This window comes from Dermacentor albipictus, chromosome 4 (genome assembly GCF_038994185.2).
Source record: "Dermacentor albipictus isolate Rhodes 1998 colony chromosome 4, USDA_Dalb.pri_finalv2, whole genome shotgun sequence".
Lineage (NCBI taxonomy): Eukaryota > Metazoa > Arthropoda > Arachnida > Ixodida > Ixodidae > Dermacentor > Dermacentor albipictus.
The window spans coordinates 61,291,043-61,314,136 of NC_091824.1; the positions used below are offsets into that span (position 1 = coordinate 61,291,043).

The following is a 23,094-nucleotide window of genomic DNA, read 5'->3' on the forward strand; positions in this document are numbered from 1 at the left end:
GCAGCTTGACTAAGCTCTAGCCACCCGTACAACAGCAGTGACACGACGATTTATTATCTTGATTCAGTTATATAAACATATCAGCAAATAAACGATCAGACAGTCCGATCACAAATGACAATTAAAAGAACAATTAGACGCATAAGCAGTTGCAATACAGTCAAACAAACATGTCAAATAAAGTTTTGTTAGTAAGGGCCAGAATGTTCACACCTTTCCGGTCTAGCTCATTTAGTGTAGTTGCCAGGGCGTAGTCAAGTTTTTCTTTCCCATAATGGGTGCGCGAGGAGGGAACGTAGTATGGCGGTTGATATCGGAATGGGTAGGAAATTGTACTTTTTCTGAGATTAGATAATTCTTGGAATAGTTCCGCCCTACCTAATGTGGCGTTTTTATAGGTTCTTAATAATTTGTATTTGTATATATTGTGGATTTTTAGAATTTTATGCTTGTGAAAGAGTGGTTCTGTGTGTTCTAAGAAAGCGGAATTTTCAATTGATCGAAGTGCTTTTTTCTGAATCAGGAAGAGTTTCTGCAAGTTCAATGCTGTCGTACATATAGAGGGAGCCCCAGCTAACTTTAGCCTGAGTTTAAAAATATGAAAATGCCGTGTAGCTGGTCAGAACAAAGGCAAGGTAAAGAAGCCCACGAATACACGCCAAGTGCTTCGAGCGACCAGTCGCGCGTCAATTTTGCGTGCATTTGCGGGCTTCTGTCGCGCTCGGAAAAACACTTCTGTGTAGCACGTATTGAGCAACAGAAAGCTGTAGCGCGAGTTTTATGCGCAGCATATTACTAGAGCTCAACCCAGCTCCTCAGGCGCGGCGGTGTCGCCTTCAATACCACGTGCCACCGTGCGTCACGACAGAGGAGAAACGGGGCTCCAACTCGCGCCGTCGCTCGCGGCGTCACCTTCAAGACTGACCACGTGACACCGTGACGTCACGACAAAGCAGAAACGGGGCTCCAACTCGCGCCGTCGCTCGCGGCGTCGCGGCGGTATATAAGCAGCTGCGCTTGCCTCTGCTAGACACTCACGAGGTGAGATGCCTCCTGGAGACAGAGCTGCTCGTTGGAATTAGAAGCGAAGGTTGTGGCGTGCTACAGAGACTGTTTCTAGGTGGCTTTGCTACGGCGCAGCGACTACGCGCCCCGCATCGGACGGGGTGAGCGTCGAGCAACGCAGCGTTCGGCGCGACAAAGAAATGTGCGCCTGAGCAAGCGCCGCACGCCTCAGCCGACGCCGACGACACCGGCTTTTCTGCGACGAGCTCCTTAACGCTGTCGCGTTAAAATAAAGGCTAGTATGCTTCGCATCCTGGGCTTAACCTTTGCTAAGCCACAGCCAGTTTTTTCATGTCGCTGTACAATTTTCGCATTGACACATCTCATCCAATTATAATATTTGCGAAGTTGATTAATTAATTAAGACTAATGATCTAAATATGCGTAATTAAAAAAATATTGTTTGAGTATCTTCAAGCCACGGCAAACAACATCACATTGCTACGCCAAACAACATCAACTATGTGGCATTTTCATATCTTAAAACTCTGAGTAAAATTATCTGGGACGCCCTGCATATGTATAGGCTGAAGTTGAGAGAACCAGGTTGCGTTCCCAGGATGCGCAGATATAGAGTTTCAGTAGCTCGAAATACCGGGGTAGTGCAGTCGTAGATGGCAATACATAGCAACATGGTAGCGACATCTTGTCATGCTTTGTTTTCCTACTTGTTCCATGAGCGTTCACGTTGAAATAAAAGAAAAACAAATGTTAATAGATGGACTTCATCTTAACGATGGTGTCGCTGCCTGCACTTGACACCGGCAGCTTAGTAAAAGGTGGTTTGTCGCTGCAGTAATATCTCTGCGTCCTCTATTTTCTACCCTGTGTCCTCTGTTGTAAAGCCCTTTTAGGAAGTTTAAACAAACGGTGCCTGCGAGCAATTTATTACATAAATAGGAATGCGTTTATGGACGTACTTGACCTTGCAGTTGCCGCTTTTCCGTGTACTGTAATTCTTTCTCCGGAATTCAAACACTCAGGACCGAATCAATGTGGGAGGCTGGCGGTTCAGGTTTTAAAGCTTTTTCACGCGTTCGCTACAAGAAGCTAGACTTCCTCAAGGGAGATTGTTGCTCGACCTCGCCTAAATTTCCAAGCAATCCTCTTTTTACAAATGCAAGAAGGCAATACGATTCTGTGCGCGTGCATAATCGTTACAAATTATTGCATTTCGTGTCGCGAAGCCTCGAAGTTCTTGGAAGCCAAAAGCGCAAAGCTCAGAGAAATCCGCCTATTAACATCATTCCTACGCTGGATGAACCATCATGCCGGCACGCTTGCAGCGATTATTATTATTATTATTATTATTATTATTATTATTATTATTATTATTATTATTATTATTATTATTATTATTATTATTATTATTATTATTATTATTATTATTAATTTATTGTGTTTCTTGGCATCCACGTTGAAACGGGGCGGGTACAAATAGTTCCCTAGCCTGCTTGATCTAATCTGGTTTTACTCCATCTATCCCTATCTAGCCTTTTCACCCCATGATCTCGATTTCAACTGTCGTATTTAAAACCTTTGTTACTTTACTTTTCAGTTACACTTGCATTGACTAGGGTTCTATCAATCTCTTCCCTTCTTTTCTTCTACCAATACTCTAATCGGCTCTTAGTTATCTCGACCGCTGACCAGTCAGTCCTTCCATCTTCTTTGAATCCCAACGCTTCTGGAAGGTGGGCACTCCCTGTAGGTTTCGCTGGGTCAATATTCAGGCATTATATTGCGATGTTCCGACTCATTTCCTGTTTTCTTTATATATATTTTACGGGGCAGACATACCTCGTCGTGCGGCGCGTACTTGCGTCGGTATGTTCTTGTCCTCTGGCAGCCTGCTCGGGCATGAAATGGCAAGGCTGGCAGGTTGACACTGGCGCCATTACACTTTTCAAAAGTCCCAGCACCACCTCGCATATTGTGTTGCCCCAAAGTGCTCTATGTTTCTTTATTTCTGCATTCCGCTTCCCTTTCGTTTTTAGATTATCTTGGCGGAACATTGAGTCGGTCTTTCCTCGTTTGAATTTAATTCTGGGGTTTTGCACGCCAGGACCACGATTAGATTGTGATTATGAGTAGTGGACTCCGGATTAATTTTGACCACCAGGGGTTCTTTAACGTGCCCCCAATGTACGGGAAACGGGCGTTTTTGCATTTCGCCCCCATCGAAATGCGGCCGCGGCGGCCGGGATTTGATCCGGTGACTTCGTGCTTAGCAAGGCAATACCATAGCCGCTAAGCCACCGCGGTGGTTATTCCTCGTTTATATGTACACCCTGATATTTATATTGGTTGGCTGTTAGTGTAACTTTCTGTTGAGCTGATACCACGCCATTAGTCGTCTTTTCATTGAAAGAAAAATCGTAATTCTGATTTCTCTGTGCTAAACTTAAGGCCTAGATCTTTCTTCGCCGCATTGCCACTTGTATTCAAGTCTCTGCAAGTTGCTTGCATTGTACGTTGTAGCGCTATGTCGTCCGCATACATCCGACGTTAGTCGGATGTATGCGGACGACATAGAGCTTACACACATAGTGCACACATAGTGTGGCGTACGACCTAGTTCTGGGGACAACATAGACGCTAGCGCCAGAGTGCCCAGTAGTGGTTTCTATGGGAAAGTGTATGGTACATATTTGTGAAGTTTTGGCGCAGGAGATGTTTCCGAAACGTGCTAGGTAAAGTGGTCAGATTCTTTAGTACGCGCGTTCGGATTTGCGCGTAAGAAAGATGCTCCGAACTTTTTTATTCACTTTTTCTTTATGTCACAGGCCTTGCCACCTCCTTTAGAATTTCCTCCGATCGCGTAACCTTCTTATTGAAGAGTGAGCATTTATATATATATATATATATATATCATAATAAGTGAGCTAAGAAAGACATTGTTGGCTTCTTATGATATGACAAATAGAAATCTGGTCCTTCGTTAACTTTCTTCTCGTTGCTATATATGTATATATGTATTACTGAACACATTTGCTTGTTTTCTTTTATTTTTATTTCGTCATTTGCTTTAATAATCTGGCAATTTAGCGCTTTTGTAAAGCTCCTATTCTGTATACAAGAGCCATAGATTCTTGAAAAGTTGGTTTGCAACCAGGTTTGAAGAGGTTGAGGGGATATTCGCAGCAATCTTGTAATGGTGATTAGTCATCCTGTGCTTAAAATTCAATATTTGTCCCAGATATATAGCTCTTCCTTTCTGGGGCGGAGAGGAGGGGGGTAGTCAATAGAAGCGTGATACCTAATTACACAGAAATAAATATTCCTGCTATGAATTCGTATACTGCTCGGCATTTGATCATCTGATATATTAGATCTGATATTCTGTACTCACTGTTCGTATTCGAAATTGCCATTACTATATATATTTTAAAAAATTGATATTTACTCCACTTTAGGGAAGATTATAAGGTAGATTAACTTCGGGATCTCACTGTCCTAGCTTCGGACCGACGTAAACTGGTGCACGCGCAGAAAATGACGGAGCAAAATACAGGGGGTAACGGTGGAATACAGAGGGAATACAGTGTTCCTGTATTGTGTAGATTTCTGAATGGCAGCATGTTAAGATTGCTCAAATTCGTGTGGCACATTGTGGCAGTTGTGAGAAACGCATGCGCGCCCTCGATCTTCCGTGCCCTGGCATTTTCTGCACTTTATGCATTTGCTGGTCCTAATATCGCACATAGTGCTGCACCAGTTCGCACGATCAAGCCGCTTCGCGACCCTTGAAATCGCAGCACACTATAAACATCGACCTCAAATATCGGTCTCTCTGACAATGCCATCCTACGATGGCTTAAGGCTTATCGTGAATTTCAAGAGGTCTTCCAAGCTATAGATATGGCGCACAAGTCAGTGTTTTGTAATCGCATTAGTCACGACTTGAGCGCGGATATCGCGATCAAATATTGTTGAAATGCCCATCTTACAATGCTATCTCAGCTTTGAATGGTCACGGTGCATTGTGATTGTCGAGAGGTCTCTTGATGATAAAGACAACACGTCTGCGTTCGGCAGTCACGTTGGTGCAGACGACTCACGGTAGGAAAAGAAGGAGTGGGGAGATATTATGTTCAAATACTGAGAACTGTTGCACAGACAATGTTATCTTATAACGTTGGTCAGGACTCCGCAATAAGTTCAGGAAATACTATCTCCTTGAGGCTAAAAATGGCGCCGGAGTCACTCTCCCCTGACCGCCCTTGATCTAAGACTGCAGTTTACTTCGAAGTTTCGTATCGTCGGCGTACATTGAAACGCGAAAACACCCGAACGAGCCGGGTCGCATGTTCGCGTCTGTAAATCTCGTGGGAGATAACTTCTGTCTTGGTCACGTCTGGAGTGAGCACACCACTTCTCGGTGGAGGGCAACTCGCGTAGAAATAATGCGCAAACGCAGCGCGCCTGCGCGAGTTTCCCGACTAACACACTTGCAGTGTGGCCCCCGAGATCTCAGCGGAGGCGCCCGAGTGCGATCTCTGAGGCCAGTATTGCATGAACTCTCGATAACGAAATCCCTCTGCTTTAAGTGCAAGATTGGGACAGACACTAGGCTGAATATAACAGCGGTTTAATTCCTGATCACCGAACATTCTGCGCACTCTAACCTAAAAAAGTTAAACATTTTTTGAAGTCTTCGGTAAGAGAAATATACTTCGCAGCAGCTGACCGTTGTGCCTGGTGATTTTGATGCCACGGTTATGCGTTACCTGCAGTTCTTAACAATCACCTGGCACTCCGACAAGGCGAGCACCAGGGTGGCCAGATTCAGCTTCTGAAGTATTCGAATAGCCGTGAACCCAAATCGGCAGCTAATAAAGAAAGTATGTAATAAGTACATTTAAAGATGTATCTTCTTTAAGATCAGTAGGCCCTGATTTAATATGTTACAAGGCATTACTGAACACCGCTAAATTCGCTTAAAGATGTGTTTTCTTTAAAATCAATAGGCCCCAATTTAAGATGTTATGAGGCATTACCGAACACTGCTAAATTAGCTAAACAATGTAACGAAATGTGTCGGAAAGTATATAACATTGCTACGAAGCACTTAAGGGGCCTACCTTGTAAATTTACCGCCTATTAAATGTATTCTGTTAATCTGACGTGATATATGCTACGTATTGAGTGGCCTTTTGATATCAAGTTAAAGATGCACCACACGAAAGGCTGAACAGAAGCACCCAAAGTTATATTTGATATTTAAGGGGGGGAAAACTTGACCAACGCTTGCATGTTACTACTCAAGCCCCTTCTAGCACACCCATAAGCCTATGAAGGAAGATAGCCAATTAATTGCTCAATCCATCGTCACACTCATGTGATGCCCAAATCCGCTGATGAAACTAATGGAAACGAACATGCTGTCGTGCTTGTCCGCAGTGAAAGCGTACTTGCTTAAGTGCACGTAGAGTGGACCGGCGAAACCGCACCGGCGCGTCGTCACCAATACGTTTTCTTTTGCAGGCAATCCTGGTTCGATCGAGTTCTACGCCGAGTTCATGCGCGAAATCTACCAGGGCCTCAAGGGCAAGGTCATCGTCTGGGGTGTCTCGCACGCCGGTCACGTGGCACCACCCAAGCCCATGCAGATACCCAACGTTGAAGGTTCGTGACGGTCTCGTTGGCAAGTTAGAAAGCTTGTACTAGTCGGTAGTACGCCTCGCGGCGAATGTCGAAAACTGAAGCAGACGACGGAAATAGGCGTAGGTCAAGTGCTTGTACTGACGCCATTTCCCGACGGCCTTCGTTTTACAGCGACACTGTATGTGAGTAGGTTTCCGTCCTTTTCTGCGTGCGTGGAAGAGGTAGACGAAGGAAGCACACCGACGCGCCCGGCATCGAGCGACGCTCGCGACGTTATGTGTGCGCCTCTTTACTGTGACGTCAGCGTCTCCTAGCGACATTATCAGCAGTTGCGTTCTGGCGGTGCCATGAGTAGGACGCGTATTGTGCGCATCGAGGAAGATTAGCGTGCCCTGGCGTGCCCTCCAAGAGCGACGTCGTGAGCCGAAACGGGAATGGGCGCGAAGACGGCAGGAAGCCGCTAACGCCGAGCGCGCGTTGGTCGACGGGCATGGACCGTCCGACGAAGAACAGCAGAGTGCCCGCGATGATCGCCTTCCCGAGTCGGGGTGGTATTCTGTAAGAGTCCACCTGGTGGACTGTCCATTTCGGCCGCTGCTGATTCGATGCAGCTGTACGAGCGACGAGGAGACGAGTGGCCCTAGCCAATCAGGAACGGCCGAAATGGGCAGTCCACTAAGTGAACTCTTATAGAATACCTCCCCAGGAATGGGAATGGCCACGAAGGCGGCGGCGTGAGACCACCGACGACGAGCGGGCCGCCAACGCAAAGCGCATGCGCGGAACCCGTCGGGACCCCAAATACCGCGAGGAAGAATGGTTCGGCATGCAATGCTATTACACATGTCAGTGTATCATGTACAAGTCATAAGTCATGTATAGACTTGACGTTTGCTAAAAATCTTTTCAGCGTCTTCGTTCAGCTCATGGGCGTCTAGCTGCCGTAGTGACCATAAAGCGACGACCACTATGGTAACAAAATAAAATAAAAGACGGTAGTATCACGAAGTCACGTGTACGTGTCTTTAATCAATCAATATAGTAATCACCGTATATTAAATCAATATAGTCATCACTATGCAGAGATTCGCTGGTCACCCACTTCTACAGAGTGGAATGGCACTCAATTTTTTTACAGCGAAGCTATTAAGGGCTAGTTCCCTCACGATCGTGTCTGTGTGTAGACGCAAAACTCCGCATACTTGGGCCGATCCCGCAGATAGTGAAATGCCGGGCCGACCCGCGGCGGAGGTGCAGTTCGCCATTAAGGGGCGCACATACACATCTTGGCTGGTCATCCTTCTACACAGAGTGGGAGGGAACGGAGCTTCTTTTATGCGAAGCATATTATTAGAGCTCAACCCAGCTCCTCAGGCGCGGCGGTGTCGCCTTCAATACCACGTGACACCGTGACGTCACGACAGAGGAGAAACGGGGCTCCAACTCGCGCCGTCGCTCGCGGCGTCGCGGCGGCATATAAGCAGCTGCGCTTGCCTCTGCTAGACACTCACGAGGTGAGATGCCTCCTGGAGACAGAGATGCTCGTTGGAATGAGAAGCGAAGGTTGCGGCGTGCTACAGAGACTGTTTCTAGGTGGCTTTGCTACGGCGCAGCGACTACGCGCCCCGCATCGGACGCGGTGAGCGTCGAGCAACGCAGCGTTCGGCGCGACAACGAAATGTGCAAATCATATTGACCGCAAAAAAGACGGGGACATAGGAAGAAAACACATAAACAGCACAGTGCTGTTTAGGTGTTTTCCTCCTATGTCCCCGTCTTTATTGCGGTCAATATGATTTGCAGTAAATACCAACTAGGCCAAACTGAAGTTCTTCTGAACGAAATGTGCGCCTGAGCAAGCGCCGCACGCCTGAGCCGACGCCGACGACACCGGCTTTTCTGCGACACGAGCTCCTTAACGCTGTCGCGTTAAAATAAAGGCTAGTATGCTTCGCATCCTGGGCTTAACCTTAGCTAAGCCACAGCCAGTTTTTTTGTGTGTTTGTTTACTGCACGCTCGCTAACACATGGTTACACGGCTCTACGCTATAGTGGAAAGAGGGGTGCTGGCAGCAAACTTGAGGCTAGGAGCCCTTCGCGATTCATGAACTGTTTATCAGCGCAGTTGTCCTTGGAGCTAGATCGCACTGTACTTTCTATCCGCAATCTATTTCATGACCGCACATGGCACCCAAGCAGCATGTTCATTTGCTGACAAAATATTTCTTCAGCACATGCACAAAGAGCAGCAATTACTAGCACCAGTAGAGTATATCTCCTGCGGGGTGCAACTTTTAGCACAAGAGCAATAAATAAACAACGAAATGTATATATTTTTTACTACATTTCGACGCCGCGTAGTTCCTTGATAACGTTCCTTACCGTGTAGAGTTGTTCAATTAAAATCGGAAGAAAAAAAATGGCTGTGGCTTAGCTAAGGTTACGCCCAGGATGCGAAGCATACTTGCCTTAATTTTAGTTGTTGAACCACTGTTTAGCCTGGCTAACTGCTGTTGCTTGGTTATATTTGGTTCGGCTAAACGAAGAAACAACTCATGCAGGCGAGCGCACGAGCTGAGACCCGGCTATGTAGCTACGCGGCCGCAAGCGAGCGCACGAATTGAGCCTCCGAATGGGAGCGCGGGGAGGCGTTCCTGACAACACACCACGCTTCTGCTGGAGACGCGCGCCCATTGGCGTGCCGAGGAGGCGTTTTGCAGCTGTTATGACGTCATATGTTAGCTACGCGGCCGTCGGCGGCGCAGCAAGGAAGAGCGCGGTTGTGCGGCTAGTATGCTTCGCATAAAAGTGTGCAGAAAGCATCGACGATGATTGTCCAATGTTAAGCAAATAGCGAAGCTCTTTTAGAAGCACTTCGCCTTATTGAAGGAATGATTCGCTTGAATGGCTACAATTGTTTCAGTTTATCATTCTTTATTTAGGTAGTGCCTGTTTCATTGCGTAATTTCGTAGAGAACAGAACCGTCAACTAACACACCTGTAGCGGTAATAACGGTGCCTATATATAAAAAAAAATATGCAGATCCCACGCACTGTGGCAATCGATATAAGGGAAGCTTTATATGCTGCTTGCTTTGATTGACGATAATATTGGCCGCGAATGTGTACTTCCTTCTAGAGTGTAGTCCAATACGACAGTTGCTAGTTGATGTCAAACGTTGCCTTGCGTGCAGCACTGTTGTTTGTCTGCGTAATCCACCGAACACAAAGGGAGGCATGTTCGCTTAAGACGTTGTGGCGCGTCATTGTTCTTAATGTATGAGAGAGTTGAGCATTATTATTGTTTCACATGGCACATCACATCGTGGCATAAGTGTTAAACTTTAATGTAATTACGGGGCTGTACGTGATTCAATTAATGTAATTGTATGTATATATTGTATAGATACATATTAGCGGTCTGCACCGTGTTTCTCTGCGTAGCGAAGACGCTGCTCTTCCGCGCGGTGGTGGTGGTGGTGGTGGAAAAACTTTATTAATTATTGAGAGGGAAGAGGGGAGTAAGGAAAAGGGTAGGGTGGGAGGGAAGCGGTTGGGTGGGTCCCTATTCCAGGACACCAGTGACCCTGGCTACTCTCTCCGCCTGGTCCAAGAGGCCCCTTTGGGCCCCCAGCCCCGGCCGGGCGAGGAGGATCTCCCACGGCTCCCTATTGTAGGCAAGCATCTCAGGCGAGTTCGCTTCTCGTGGTCTTTTTGTACATTCCCACGTCACATGTGGCAGCGACGGCCACGCACCGCACCATGGACAAGCGCTGGTATGTAGTGTGGGATTTATGTGGTGTGCTCTTCCCAAGTGGGGATAGGTGTGCGTCTGTATTCGTCTGTATGCGCGGGCTTCTTGTACCCCCAGTTGCCGATGCGGGGGGGCAAGGCGCTCTCTCGTGCGACGTTGGTGTTCGAGGATGTCTCGGGCTGTAAGTGGACAGTCTTGGAAAGGGCTGTGGTTCCCCGCTCGGTTTGTGAGTTCTCGAGCTAGGGAGTGTGCCCTCTCATTGCCTGGGATGCCCTCGTGTCCTGGACACCATATGATTGAATGCTCTTCTTGGAGCGCGTCGCCTAAGATTCTCAGCGCGATTCGTGGCAATCTGCCTTGCACGTACATTCTGCATGCTGCTTGAGAGTCGGAGATAACCAGTGCCGAGTGCCCGGTGCTGTCGCTGTGTTTGATTGCCATCGCGATTGCTGAAGCTTCAGCAGTGGCTGTGCATGTTGTATTTATTGAGGCCGTTATTTCGGCTCTTTTCCGCTGGGTGTTGCGAACTGCTACAATGACGTGTCCTCTAGCAGTCCGAGCGGCGTCCGTGTATTGCACTTCTTGATTATTCCCAAAGCTTTTGATGAGTTGCTTGGCTCTGGCTTGTCTTCGGCCTTTGTGGTGTTCGGGATTCATGTTCTTTGGTATCGGTGTGGCTTGTATTTGCTTCCTGATGTGGCCTGGTATCTGATGGATTTGGTCACTGCAATATTGCGGTTTCACCGAATATCTTAGTTCAGTGAGTAGTTGTTGTCCGGCTTGTGTGAGACACAGGCGCTCTGTCTGATTTATCATAACCGCTGCCTTGAGCTCTTCAAAGGTGTTGTAAACTCCTGTGTCGTGTAGTCTTTCATTTGCGGTGTTCACCGGTAATCCTAGCGCCACCTTGTACGCGCACCGTATGATCTGGTCCACCATCTTGATTTCTGTGCGATTTAAGTTTTGATAGGGAAGAGCATATGTTATCCGGCTGATGACAAAAGCTTGAACGAGTCGTATCGTTTCGTTTTCATATAGGCCTCTCCCTTTCTTTGTGATTCGTCCTATTAGTCTTGCTATTTGCTTCGTTGTCGCTTTCAGGGTCGCGATAGTGTGATCCGCTCGCCTGTTGCTTTGGATCCAGAGGCCCAACACACGAACCTTTGTCTTTTCTGGAAGCATTCGGTTCTCTAGTTGGAGGTGTAGGTTTGGCCTGTTACGGTAGTTTCGTCCATGGACTCTGACCCATTCCGACTTTTCTGGTGCACAGGCCATGCCGTGTTCTGCCACGAAGTTTTGAACGGTGTTGATGGCTTCTTGTAGGGTGCTTTCTTTGTGGCCTAAAGATCCCTTGTGCATCCATAAGGTGATATCATCCGCATAGAGCGCGAATTTGAGATCTTGGATTTGATGCAACCTTCTTGCCAAATTGTTCATGCCAATGTTAAACAATAATGGTGAAAGTATAGCTCCCTGTGGAGTTCCTTTGTTGGGGAGATTGAGCTTGGGTGATCGTATATCTTCTAAACCTATCGTGGCAGTCCTACCAGTTAAGAAGGATTTGACGTAGTCAAAAATTCTCTTGCCGCATCCCATTTTTTCTAGTTCCTCCATTATGAGCTTATGCGACATAGTGTCGAATGCGCTCTTTAGGTCCAACGCCACCACTATGTTTTCTTCACCAGTCGCCACGTTGTTTATTACTTCGTCTCTTAGCCTAAGGAAAACATCCTGTGTTGACAGATGTTTGCGAAAACCATACATGTACACCGATAGGAGGTTGTGACTTTCGATATAATCAGTTAACCTGGTGAGTATCACTTTTTCAAACAGCTTCCCGAGACATGACGTTAGTGAGATTGGTCTCAAGTTCTGAATAGTTTTCTGTTTTCCCGGTTTAGGGATTAGGACTATAGTGGCTTCCTTCCACTGCTGTGGAATGGTACCAGTTTCCCATATGCCCTTGTTGAAGTAGTCGACTAGTCGTCCGAGTTGCTCATTGCTGAGGTTGCGCAGCATTGCATTGGTGATGCCGTCCGCTCCGGGAGCTGTGTTTCGTCTGATGTCCTGCGCCGCTGCATACAATTCGGCAACCGTAACGGGCTCATCTAGAGGTTTGTTTCTCAGCCCTTTGTAGCTGAGAGATTCGGCACTATCGCCCCCTGTGTTAATGTATTTCTCCCTGAGCGCTTCGATCAGTTTATCGGTGTCACCCTTGTATTCACCTACTAGGGTGCGTATCGTTCTCGCTGTTGCCGTCTTTGTAGAGTCCGGGTCTATCATGCTACGTAAGATAGCCCATGTCTTAGCGGTGGATAGCGTCCCGCTCAGTGAATCACAAAATTGGAGCCAATTTTCCGCTTGCAGCTCTCTGGCATATTCATTTGCTTGTTCTGTTAGCGTTGCTATTCTTGCCCTAAGTTTTCTGTTCAGTCTTTGAGTTTTCCAGCGCTTGGTTAAGCTGCGCCGGCCCTCCCACAGGTGCAGCAGATGTGGGTCTACTGCAGGTGTTTTCGCGTTAATGGATATGTTTCGTGTTGTGGCTTCGTGCGCGACTTTGAGTTCCTTTGCCCAGTCCTCAGCTGTGTTGGGGGGTGTTGTGGACATTGGATATTTTCTGTATGCCGTCCAGTTTGTGATTCTAGCCTGCTTTGGTAGTAGTTTGAGCCGGGGTGTGGTCATTGAATAGCTAATAATATAGTGGTCACTTCCCAGATTTTCGTCTAAATTTCTCCATTGCCCATCCGCTATGTTTAGCGTGAAGGTTAGGTCGGGGTAGGTGTCCCCGCACACGCTATTTCCTAATCTAGTGGGTGTTAGTGGGAGAGTTACTAGTTCTAGATCATATTTGTCTGTAATTTCTACCAGGCTTCTGCCTTTGGGGGTATCTCGTCGGTATCCCCAATGGGTGTGGGGAGCGTTGAAGTCGCCTAGGAGTACAAATTTGTCTTTTCCTTTCAGGTGGCCTAATGCGTATTCTATAATTGCCGCAAAGTCCGGTCGACGTTCTTTGGGAGGACTGTATACGTTACAAATAAAGGTCTTTGCTCTCCCTTTCTTCGATGTGTGTATTTCAATGATTTGGTGCTCGGTTGCGCATTGAGCGACATAGTGTGAGCTCACCGCTATTCCTTTGTGCACTAATGTAGCAACCCGCGGGTACTGCTGATTCGTAACTGTGTAGTAATCCCTTAGCTTGACTGTACCCTTTCCTACTTCTTGGAGGCATATAATATCAGGTTTGCTGATGGCCGAATCGATGAAAGTCTGTAGCGCTGCCGCTCTTCTCTGGAAAGAGCGGCAGTTCCAATGCCATATCTCAGCGGTGTCTACGATTCTGGGCGTTTTACTGGCCATTGTTGATCACGCTTTCGACGTCTGTCGAGTCAGAGATTATGCCATTCTTGGCTTTTCTAGCCGTCGGTGCGCTGGGGTTGCTATTCGCTCTTTTACGCAGTGGTCTTTGTCGGGCTAGCGTTTCTTCCACGTATCCTTTAAGTCCCTGTAAATCAGCGTATAGTTGTTCTTGGAAGTTTTGGATGCTTTGCATCTGTTGCACTAGGAGTTGTAGTGTTTTGTCCTTAGTGGGTGTCGCTTTCGTGTGTTCTTGTTGTGCCACATGTATGGGTTTTGCTTGTTCGGCCTTAGCTGTGAGTTGGCTTTTAAGTGCGGCGATTTCCAGCCTAAGTTCTTCTAAGCTTCGCTTGAGTTGCCTATTTTCTAATACAATTTTTTGGTATTCTGGGTTCGATGTTATGGGAGCCGTGGTACGAACCATCCCCGCCCAGCTCACCTTGTTGTCGGTGGGTTCCTTCTTCCTTGTTGGAGTGGGAGATCTTTGCCTGGACCCTGTAAGAATGGGCTGGCGGTGGGAAGTGGGGTGGTCTGAAGAGTCAGAGTCCTTATGTCGCCTTCGTCGCTCTCTTGATCGGGATCGCTGTCGTCGTGGCGACGCCGCTGGTAGGTCTTCTTGTCGCTTTAATGGTGGCCATCCGTCGTCGTCCGTTTCATCCGTGTCGTACCACCGTGGCCTTGGTACAGACTCCTTGATCGGAGTTTTGAGTAGTCTGGAGGAAGACTTCCTATGCGTTTTGTTGTTCTGCCGTGGCTGTTTGTACCGTTTCTTGCAGTCCTTCGAACCGGCAAGATGCTCCTCTCCACAAGTGGAGCAGGTGGGTTTACATTCGTGCTCTGGCTGTGGCTCCTTAGTGCCACATTTGCTGCATACTGAGGTATGGGGTTGAGGGCACACGTCCGTTCTGTGGCCTGTTTGCATGCAGGCGTTGCAGAATTGTACGGTGTTCTTGAATGGGTAACAGGGCATTTCTCCTCCCATGTAGTAGACAAAGCGTGGTATCATGGGGCCATAGAAAGTAATGACCGCTGTCTTTGTTTCCCCAAGCATGCGCGCTCGTAGTATCTCCACTCCTTGCGTTCTGATGCGCAGGTTGGCTTGGAGTGTTTCCGGACTCGTGTGCGGTGCAAATCCGTGCACTACACCTTTCTTTGTGTCTTCTCCGGCCGTCACATAAGCGTTCACTGCGTGTTGTTTGCCGTTGATAACGAGCGTCGTTATCTTCCTGACTATATCTGCTACCTCTTGTTTGGGGGTAGATATGATAAAGATGTTTGATCCTGGCTTTAGCCGCAAAAGGAAGTGTTCCCCTCTCACCTTCCCTTGTGTGGCCATGATGACCGCTTCGGAAATCTGCGGAGCCGTCAAGTCTTTAATTGGTAGCCCTTGATGTGGTCGGACTATTATTTTGAAGTCTTCCTTTGGTAACGGAGGTAGTCTGTTGAGTCGTGGCTTTTTCTTCATCGGCGGCTTCTTGGCTGGTCCGAGGTGCTGGCTCGACGAGTCGTGGGCACCCCCTGCTCCCATGGTTTTCCTTCCAGCTCTAGCGAGAGCCTTCTTCTGGCGAACAGTTAACACCGTTTGCCAGTCTCCTCTGTCCTCCTCCTGCCCGACGCGTGTGACGGGCATATCGGTGTCTTGTAGGATGATACCATCCCCTTCGTCGGTGTCTTGGTACTCCATGTGTTCCCGGTCCGGGTCCGAGAGCGTCGCTCGTACATTTAGTGGTTCGTGCGAGCTTGAAGCTTCAATGTAGTTTGGTTTAGGAGTGCTCGTCGTAGCGTTCGTCGCCCCCGTGGGCGTCGCAGCTGCGGACGCAGCCGGCGTCTCCATCTGTTGCGGCAGCGCGCACGGCGTCTCCCGCGCAGCAGCCACCGCCGCCGTAGTCGGCGTTAGTGTTAGCAATCCGCACACGTGTGGCGGGCACGTCCTGGCCCGTGTTTACGAAAATACGAAGGGCTCACCGCTAACGCTGGTGTGTGCAGAGTCCTTAGATGTTCCCGAATCATGTATTGCATACGAAATTCAGCACATCGTAGGAAAAACTGGTCAAAAGATAGAAAATCACGGAGCTCCATGCAGAGCCAACCACTCCGCTCGGCTCCACCTCGGCGTCCCCCTTCCGCGCGGCGCTTCTTTCGGGCCTGGGTGCCCTCGACGCTAAGTGCACGCGTTGGGGCCATTTTGATGGCTCGTGTTTACTTGCGCCCTCTGCATACGAGACCAGCGCGCTGTTGAGACGCCAGCTTCAGGCGCTCTCTTCAGGCTATGGATGACTGTAATGTTTACACCATCATAGCCCAGCAGGATACCTCCACAACCCAGCACCTGCATTTTATTGCGACGGCAATTATATGGACGCTCCAGGAAAACTTGGCTTTAATTTCTCCCCTACTAATGGAACTTCGTCCCGCCAACTGAATGAAAATAGTGTTTTGTCATGGAAATAGCGGCAGGAAATAATAATTTGCTAGGCTAAGCTGGCTGACTGCTACAATTTAGATGTCTATTTAAAAGCAATGTATTTCTTGCTTTATTTTTTTTTAAGGTCATATCTAACGACTGATGGTCAAAAAGCTTTCACCAAGGTGTAGAAACCTTTTGTAGCTATTCTGCTCAAATTGCGAAGCTAAGGGAAAAAGTTAAGGTACCAAGGTTGCACTATCCTTACTTAATTAATAAATTTCGCGTGACATCGCAACAATAACAACGCGTATTATGATTCTGTAAACTGCACGCTTTAGTCGAATTGGAGCTTATAGATCCGACCTATATTACATGCGGCTGTGAAGTTCGCCATTACTTTGTGCTTGCAGCTTTTTCCAAACGTGCGTTATCAAGGAGAGGAGTACATGTCCATATCAAGACGTTCCCTTTTTCGGCCTTATACCTTAATACCTTAATACTACCTTAGTAATACCTTAGAGGGCTGGAATATCTTCACAAACATGGACTTGAGTTTTTTAGAACAATTAAATAGTGGGAATCGTCATCAAATTTAGGAAGAGAAATTACCCACTCTATTTTTGGGACTGTTAACCGTGCCGTTCGTGATCTATGATCTAAATATATGTACTCGAGATCATGGGTATCTCGATTACTCGAGATATGTACTCGAGTAATCTCGAGTAATCGAGATGACTATATTACGTTGTTCAGTTTTCAAGGTTCACCTGCATTTGTAACAGTGGCAAAATTCTAACTTCAGAACGCACACTTGGCACTACTCCATGCTTTGCAACGGTTAGAGAGCGATTACACGTCGCACATCCATGTAATCTTGTATAACAGGTATTCTGCTCAGTTATTATCTGCTCGTGCTTTAATGTACGCATTTGGTACATTTCGACAGATTACTAAATAACTGTGAGTGCATACCCCGCCGTACTGTGCGCCTTAGCAACCTTCGTGTCGTCACGGTTTCCGCTATTATGATTTCGAATTGCCACGCGAGCCAGGTTTGTTGCGTAATTGCCTGAAGTGCGCGCGCATAGGCTTGTTCGCGCGGCTTCACGTTACGGCGATGAGCAAGCGCCGCCGCCTACATGATGTCACGCTCTGCACGCCTCTTTCGTATACCGTGGCCCGTCGATTACGAAACCAGAACCGTCAGTGACGGCCGATTGATTCCGTTCGCAGCTCTCGCCGTGTTCTGGCCTGGGCCACGTGCGGTAAGCGTTTGATTCATCCTCGGGCGACCTTGGTTGTGTGCAGCTACGGCGTGTACAGCGATCTAAGCCTATTCCGCTGTAGCGTCGCGGAGGATGATAGAACGGCACTTGCCGCGCTTGCTCGGTGCGGCTTGATCCGGCTCGACAGGACGGCAGCGCAACACAGTGTAACCGCCACAAGGGATGGCGACCAAGCTGCCTGTAGGATCGCCAAAGGCTGTAAACGCTTATGTGAACCTGAAGCGTTTCCGGCACTAGAAGTCGCACCGCCTCCGCCGCCTATTACAACACTCACATTACGCAAAAAGCAGCGCCGGCGCGATTTGACGGGCACACCTTCGCCGTTCGGCGCCATTACGAGTTTCTCACGCCGCAAAAGCGAAATAGAGAGGGAGAAAAAGAAATACGGCAGAGCTAATCTCACGATTAGTGTGAACGTTAGTTCGATTAGCATTCGAGCTATCAGCGACATGCCATGTCTTGAAGTCACGAGTATTTGCCATCTGTAGTGGCTGTTCTGAGAATGCCGTTGCTCCGGCGATTTGCGGCATACATCAGTATCGTCCCTCTTGGCTATGGCACTCGCCTGTGAAGGTTACCCATAAGCACGGTGGCATAACGATGACTCTATGATGACGACAAGTGATGAGGATGAGGGGACGAAACTGGAATGACGCGGACAGAGTGACGAAGGTAGTGTGACGACAACGGCATGACGACAGTGATATGGAGATTCCTAATGGATGACGATGATATAACGATGACAGCGTGACGACGGGTGTATGACGAAAATAGAGTGACGACGATGATGTAATGATGACAGCGTGACGACCGGTATATGACGACAATAGAGTGACGAGGACGGTATAACGAAAGATGGTTGACGAAGCCGGACTGACGATGATGGCATAATCACGACGGAATGAAGATGACGGTATGACGACGCTGGTGCATGATAGCTGGTGTCTGACGACGACGCAATGACGGCGATCGCATGACAACGTAGACAATCACGGTTGGGTGAGCACAGCTTAATTACGATAAAATGGTGAAAGGGCTTGGCGTCAGTGGAACGACGAAGATGTTGGAACGACAACCTGGGCCACTGTGCCGGCGTAATAGGACGGACGGACGGACGGACGGACGGACTCAAAACACCTGAAGTAGGCAAATAATGGTAATCGAATTAACGAAGATGAAATAAAATATTAAGGAAGGGTAAATAAACTCCCTTAACAGTGGAAGTAAACTGTTTCGCCGGAAAGAAGAAGAAAAGAAAGAAACAAAGAGAAGAGGCCGCAAATGGTCATTGGGCAGGCCATGGATGAAAACGCTGGTCGATTAATTGCCACCGTGTCAGGCTTAAAACCGCAGCAACGAGGCCGTTGCGTATCTTGCGTAGGATTCAAAAATTCAAGAGATCCACATGTGCCGTGTAGGAAGCTCATTGGCTGAGAAGTTTGGAAGAGTGCTTGCGCGTACGACGATGTTTTCTGACTCTCCTGCATAGAAGCCATACAGCTAGTGTCAGAAACTTGCACCCGGCTGTTGCCGACGTACGCAGTTCGTGTGGGCTTGGTTGCTGTGCCGCAATGCAGACATCCAACATCTAAACCGTTGCTCTTCGCCACGCAGTTAGTTGTTCGTGGCTATCGTCATCCATGAGCAGCTGTCCTCACGGATAACTCCTGCTATCAACACGTCAATGGAATGGGCGCTGCTGCCCCACATCAACGAAGCCGGCACGTGGTCACCGTGTACGCCATATGGCGCCTGCGCCATAAGGACCTGCTGCGCAACCTCATCTGTGTCAGCGCCACCATGCGACATCTGGATGCTGGATTCCTTGTGCAGAATCCCATCGGCACTTACACCCGATCTCTCGCCATGTATAAAGCAGCCTCGATTGTCGAGCGCTCTGTGGGCTCGGTTGCTGTACTACAATGCAGATAACTAACCCGCTGCTCTTAGCCACGCAGGTGTTCGTGGCTATCGTCATCCACGAGCAGCTGTCCTCATGGATAACTACTGCTCTCAACACGTCAGTGGAATGTGCGCTGCTGTCCCACAACAAGCCTTCGATTTATGATAACTGGCTGTTCTTTAAAAACAAACTATGTGAACTAAAGGATTCATTTATTCCGAGGATAACCATTCAGTACAATCAACAAAAACCATGGCTTAAGAGATCCTTAAAACGACTAGAAAATTAAAAAATGCCTCTATCGCCACGCTAAAGTTAAGGCATGCTCACTTCCATGTGAGAAATATTACGCTGACGAAAGTGTATATTTAATCGGAATGCGCGATGCCAAGCAAACTTTTTTCACTATGACCTGCCAACCATTTTACTTACTAATCCGAGAAAATTCTGTCAGTGAATAAACCCCGAAGGAACGCGTATCAAATTCTTACTAAGGAGCTGTGTGAATCAGTGACATATTTAACATGCGCTAACATGTTCAACAACGCGTTTGCTTCGGTGTTCACCAGTGAAATGGGGACACTTCCACCTCCACCTGCCACAAATATACGATGCCACATGTCAGCCATCACATTCGCAGCACGTGGGCTTTTATCTGTAATAGAAAATATTAAGTTGTCTTCATCATCTGGTATCGGTGACATTAGCTCCAAACTACTAAAACCAGGAAACATATTTCTGCAGCGTTTTTCTATTATTTTCACAGTCGCTTTCCACAGGCACCAGGCCAGAGGAGTGGAAAGCGGGGAAATTTATTCCAGCCTACAAATCTGGTAACGAAAATGCTCCATTAAATTACCGCCCCATCTCATTAACAAGTGTTCCCTGCAAAATCATGGAGCATGTAATCTACTTTCATATTATGAACTTTCTAGACGCTAACAACTTCTTTCATCCTTTACAGCACGGGTTCCGCAAGGGCCAGTGTTGCGAGACATAGCTTGCACTATTTCTTCATGACATTCACGCTAATTTTGAAAGTAACGTACAAACAGACACTATATTTTGGATTACGCCAAAGCGTTTGACAATATACCTCAGCAACGCCCATTACTAAGACTTCCTCGTTTGCATTTCTATCCCGATATCCTAAAATGGCTTGAACAATTGAGCGCAAGGTTACATAAAGCAGCAACACAGGCATTTGACTATCATTGCATACAAGGCCTTACCATCTCGACAGCAAAATCTGCGTTAGTCGCTTTTACGCGAAAAGCGATGTCTCGTTATTCACTATGCATCAATGGCCAGCCTATCTCCTACAAGAAAAATCATCGGTTTTGGGGTGCCATTGTTGACCGGGACCTCTCTTGGAGCCTTCAGGTTTCTCACTTGAAACTCACATTGTTCACCTCTTCAAGTTCATCGCCGGCAAAACAAGGGGTTCGTCAGTGGGCTCCATGCTACAGTTGTACCGAGCACTTTTTATCGGATTCCTACGCTATAGCTCTACCGTGCTTGCTAAAACATGCAAGTCAGATCTTCGAAAACTTCATAGCGTGCAAGCATAGGCACTGCGCATTTTCCTAGGCCTTCCGCGGAGCGCCTCAACAGAAGGAACCGTTATAATGGCTCAAGACCACCCGATCACGACTTACATCAGCACCGACTCGCTTAGGGCCCATGTTCGTTTTGTTTCACGGATGCAATCAAGCTATCTTGCCTGCCTGCCAGAACGACTGCCATAGGCGTCATTTTCCAACGTGGTCAGCATCCATGGTGCCTCCCTACCATCGGGCTTTCAGCACTTTCAACGTCAGCTGTGTGGTGTTTAAAACAACACCAAGTGCGTCTTACGGTTCCAGGGATAAGAAAGAAAACTGACCTGCCTACCTTGGCCTTGAAGCAAGCAGCTCTGAATTGTTTGCACACTTTCTATTTTGACCGAGTGCGCATGTATACGGATGGCTCTTCCACTCAGACCAGCTCCACCGGTGCAGTGGTTATACCATCACGATCAGTAAGCGTCCGATACAAGATTTCTCATGTGTGACAACATCAACGGGTTCGGAGCTTGTTGTCCTCCGAGGTGCCGTTGATTATATTAACAACCAACCGGCTAATCAGTGGGCAATATTCTGCGACTCGAAGGCGACCTTACAATGTCTTCTGTCAGCTCTCTGTCGCGGGTCCTCTGAACAATTCGTGTCGGAGATACGAGAAATGCACCACTATGTGATCATGAAAGAACTTGACTTCGTGTTTCAGTGGCTGCCGGATCATTGTGGTATTTCCGGCAACGACCTCGCTGGCGAAGCTGCTAAGAAAGTACATGAAGGAGCAACCCTTGTTTCTGTACCTTTATCGCGGACTGACGCAGCCCAACACTTAAGCAAGCTAGCGCACCGTATGATATTGGAGAAGTGGTACGCGCCTGAATTTACCCAACATCGATTGCATCCCCTCGACCCATCTATAGAACTGCTTCTGTTATCTGGGCTTCCGCCAAAAGGGGAAACAATGCTGTGCCGCTTACGCTTAGGCGTCGCATTCATCAATGCATATATGTGTTTGATTGGAATGGCTGATAGCGCCGAGTGCCATGCCTGCGGTGTCGAAGAGACGATAGAACATGTAGTGAGCTACTGCCCATCTTTAGAAAATGAAAGACCTGGCATCACCACAAGTCTAAATCAGTTAGATAACCGTTAGCCTTGAATAATATCTTGGGACCATGGCCTCGCATATCGCTGCAACAAAAGGCTACAAGAACGCTGCTGCGAGATTTGAAAGCTACTGGATTGAGTCACCTTCTGTGATGCGGACTGAGTGACTGATCGGTATCCCCAGCGGACTTTCTCTTCTTTTAATATTTCCTTCCCCCTTTCTCTTTCCCCAGTGTAGGGTACCCAACCGGGCTCAGTCCTAGTTAACCTCCCTGCCTTTCATTTATCATTTGTTCTTTCGCTTGAACAATTTTTAACTAACCGCTCGCAGTATGTCTCATAATAACCACGCTTATAACGTTGCACAAGGCACATCAGGCATACCACAGGGGTTAGTCCTTAGCCCCCTTATTTTCTTAATTTACTATAACGACTTGCCCTTGCATGTGTACGGCCATATACGTATGTTTGCCGACGACTGCGTTATTTACCGCGCAGTCGATACCATCAGTGACCAAACAGCTCTTCAATTTGACATTAACCGGGTGCAAGAATGTTGTGATCTTTGGCTGATGACACTCAGCTCTAATAAATGCAAACTTGTCTCATTTACCCGTAATCATCGCCCGTCTCGCTTTTCTTATCGGATTGGTAACGTCACCGTGGAATTAGTAGAATCCTACGAATACTTAGGTGTAAGCTTGGCTAATGACCTAACCTGGAACGCCCATGTTACTAATGTTATTCGTCGACTAACAAAACATTAGGATTCCTAAGACGTCACCTTCGCTTTGCTACATTGCATGTAAAATTGTTAGCCTATAGAACATTGGTAAGAACAAAACTCGGTTACGCATCTGCCATCTGGGATCCGCATCGAGCATATCTCGTCAATGCCCTCGAGGCAGTTCGAAGTCGCGCCTCCAGGTATATTAATTTCAGATACTCTTGCAACGTCAGCATATCATACTTGAAAAAAGATTCTTCCTGATCGCTTCTATCCGTTCATCGCCGCATTGCCCCTTCTCCCTCGTCCACAGGTTTTCCTATTC

The 23,094-nt window shown here is 47.6% G+C and overlaps 1 protein-coding gene across 2 annotated transcripts in view; it reads left to right on the forward strand.

Annotated features, from left to right (window-relative positions):
• LOC135896422 (lipid droplet-associated hydrolase-like) overlaps window positions 1–23,094 on the forward strand; it is a 103,004-nt gene that overhangs the window by 66,763 nt on the left and 13,147 nt on the right. For both annotated transcript variants that reach the window (XR_010562701.2, XM_065424795.2), the window contains exon 2: window positions 6,553–6,693. Coding sequence is in view for 1 of the 2 variants with exons in the window: in XM_065424795.2 (XP_065280867.1) it covers window positions 6,553–6,693 (141 nt within the window). In the remaining variant the exon portion in view is untranslated. The remainder of the gene's footprint in view (window positions 1–6,552; window positions 6,694–23,094) is intronic.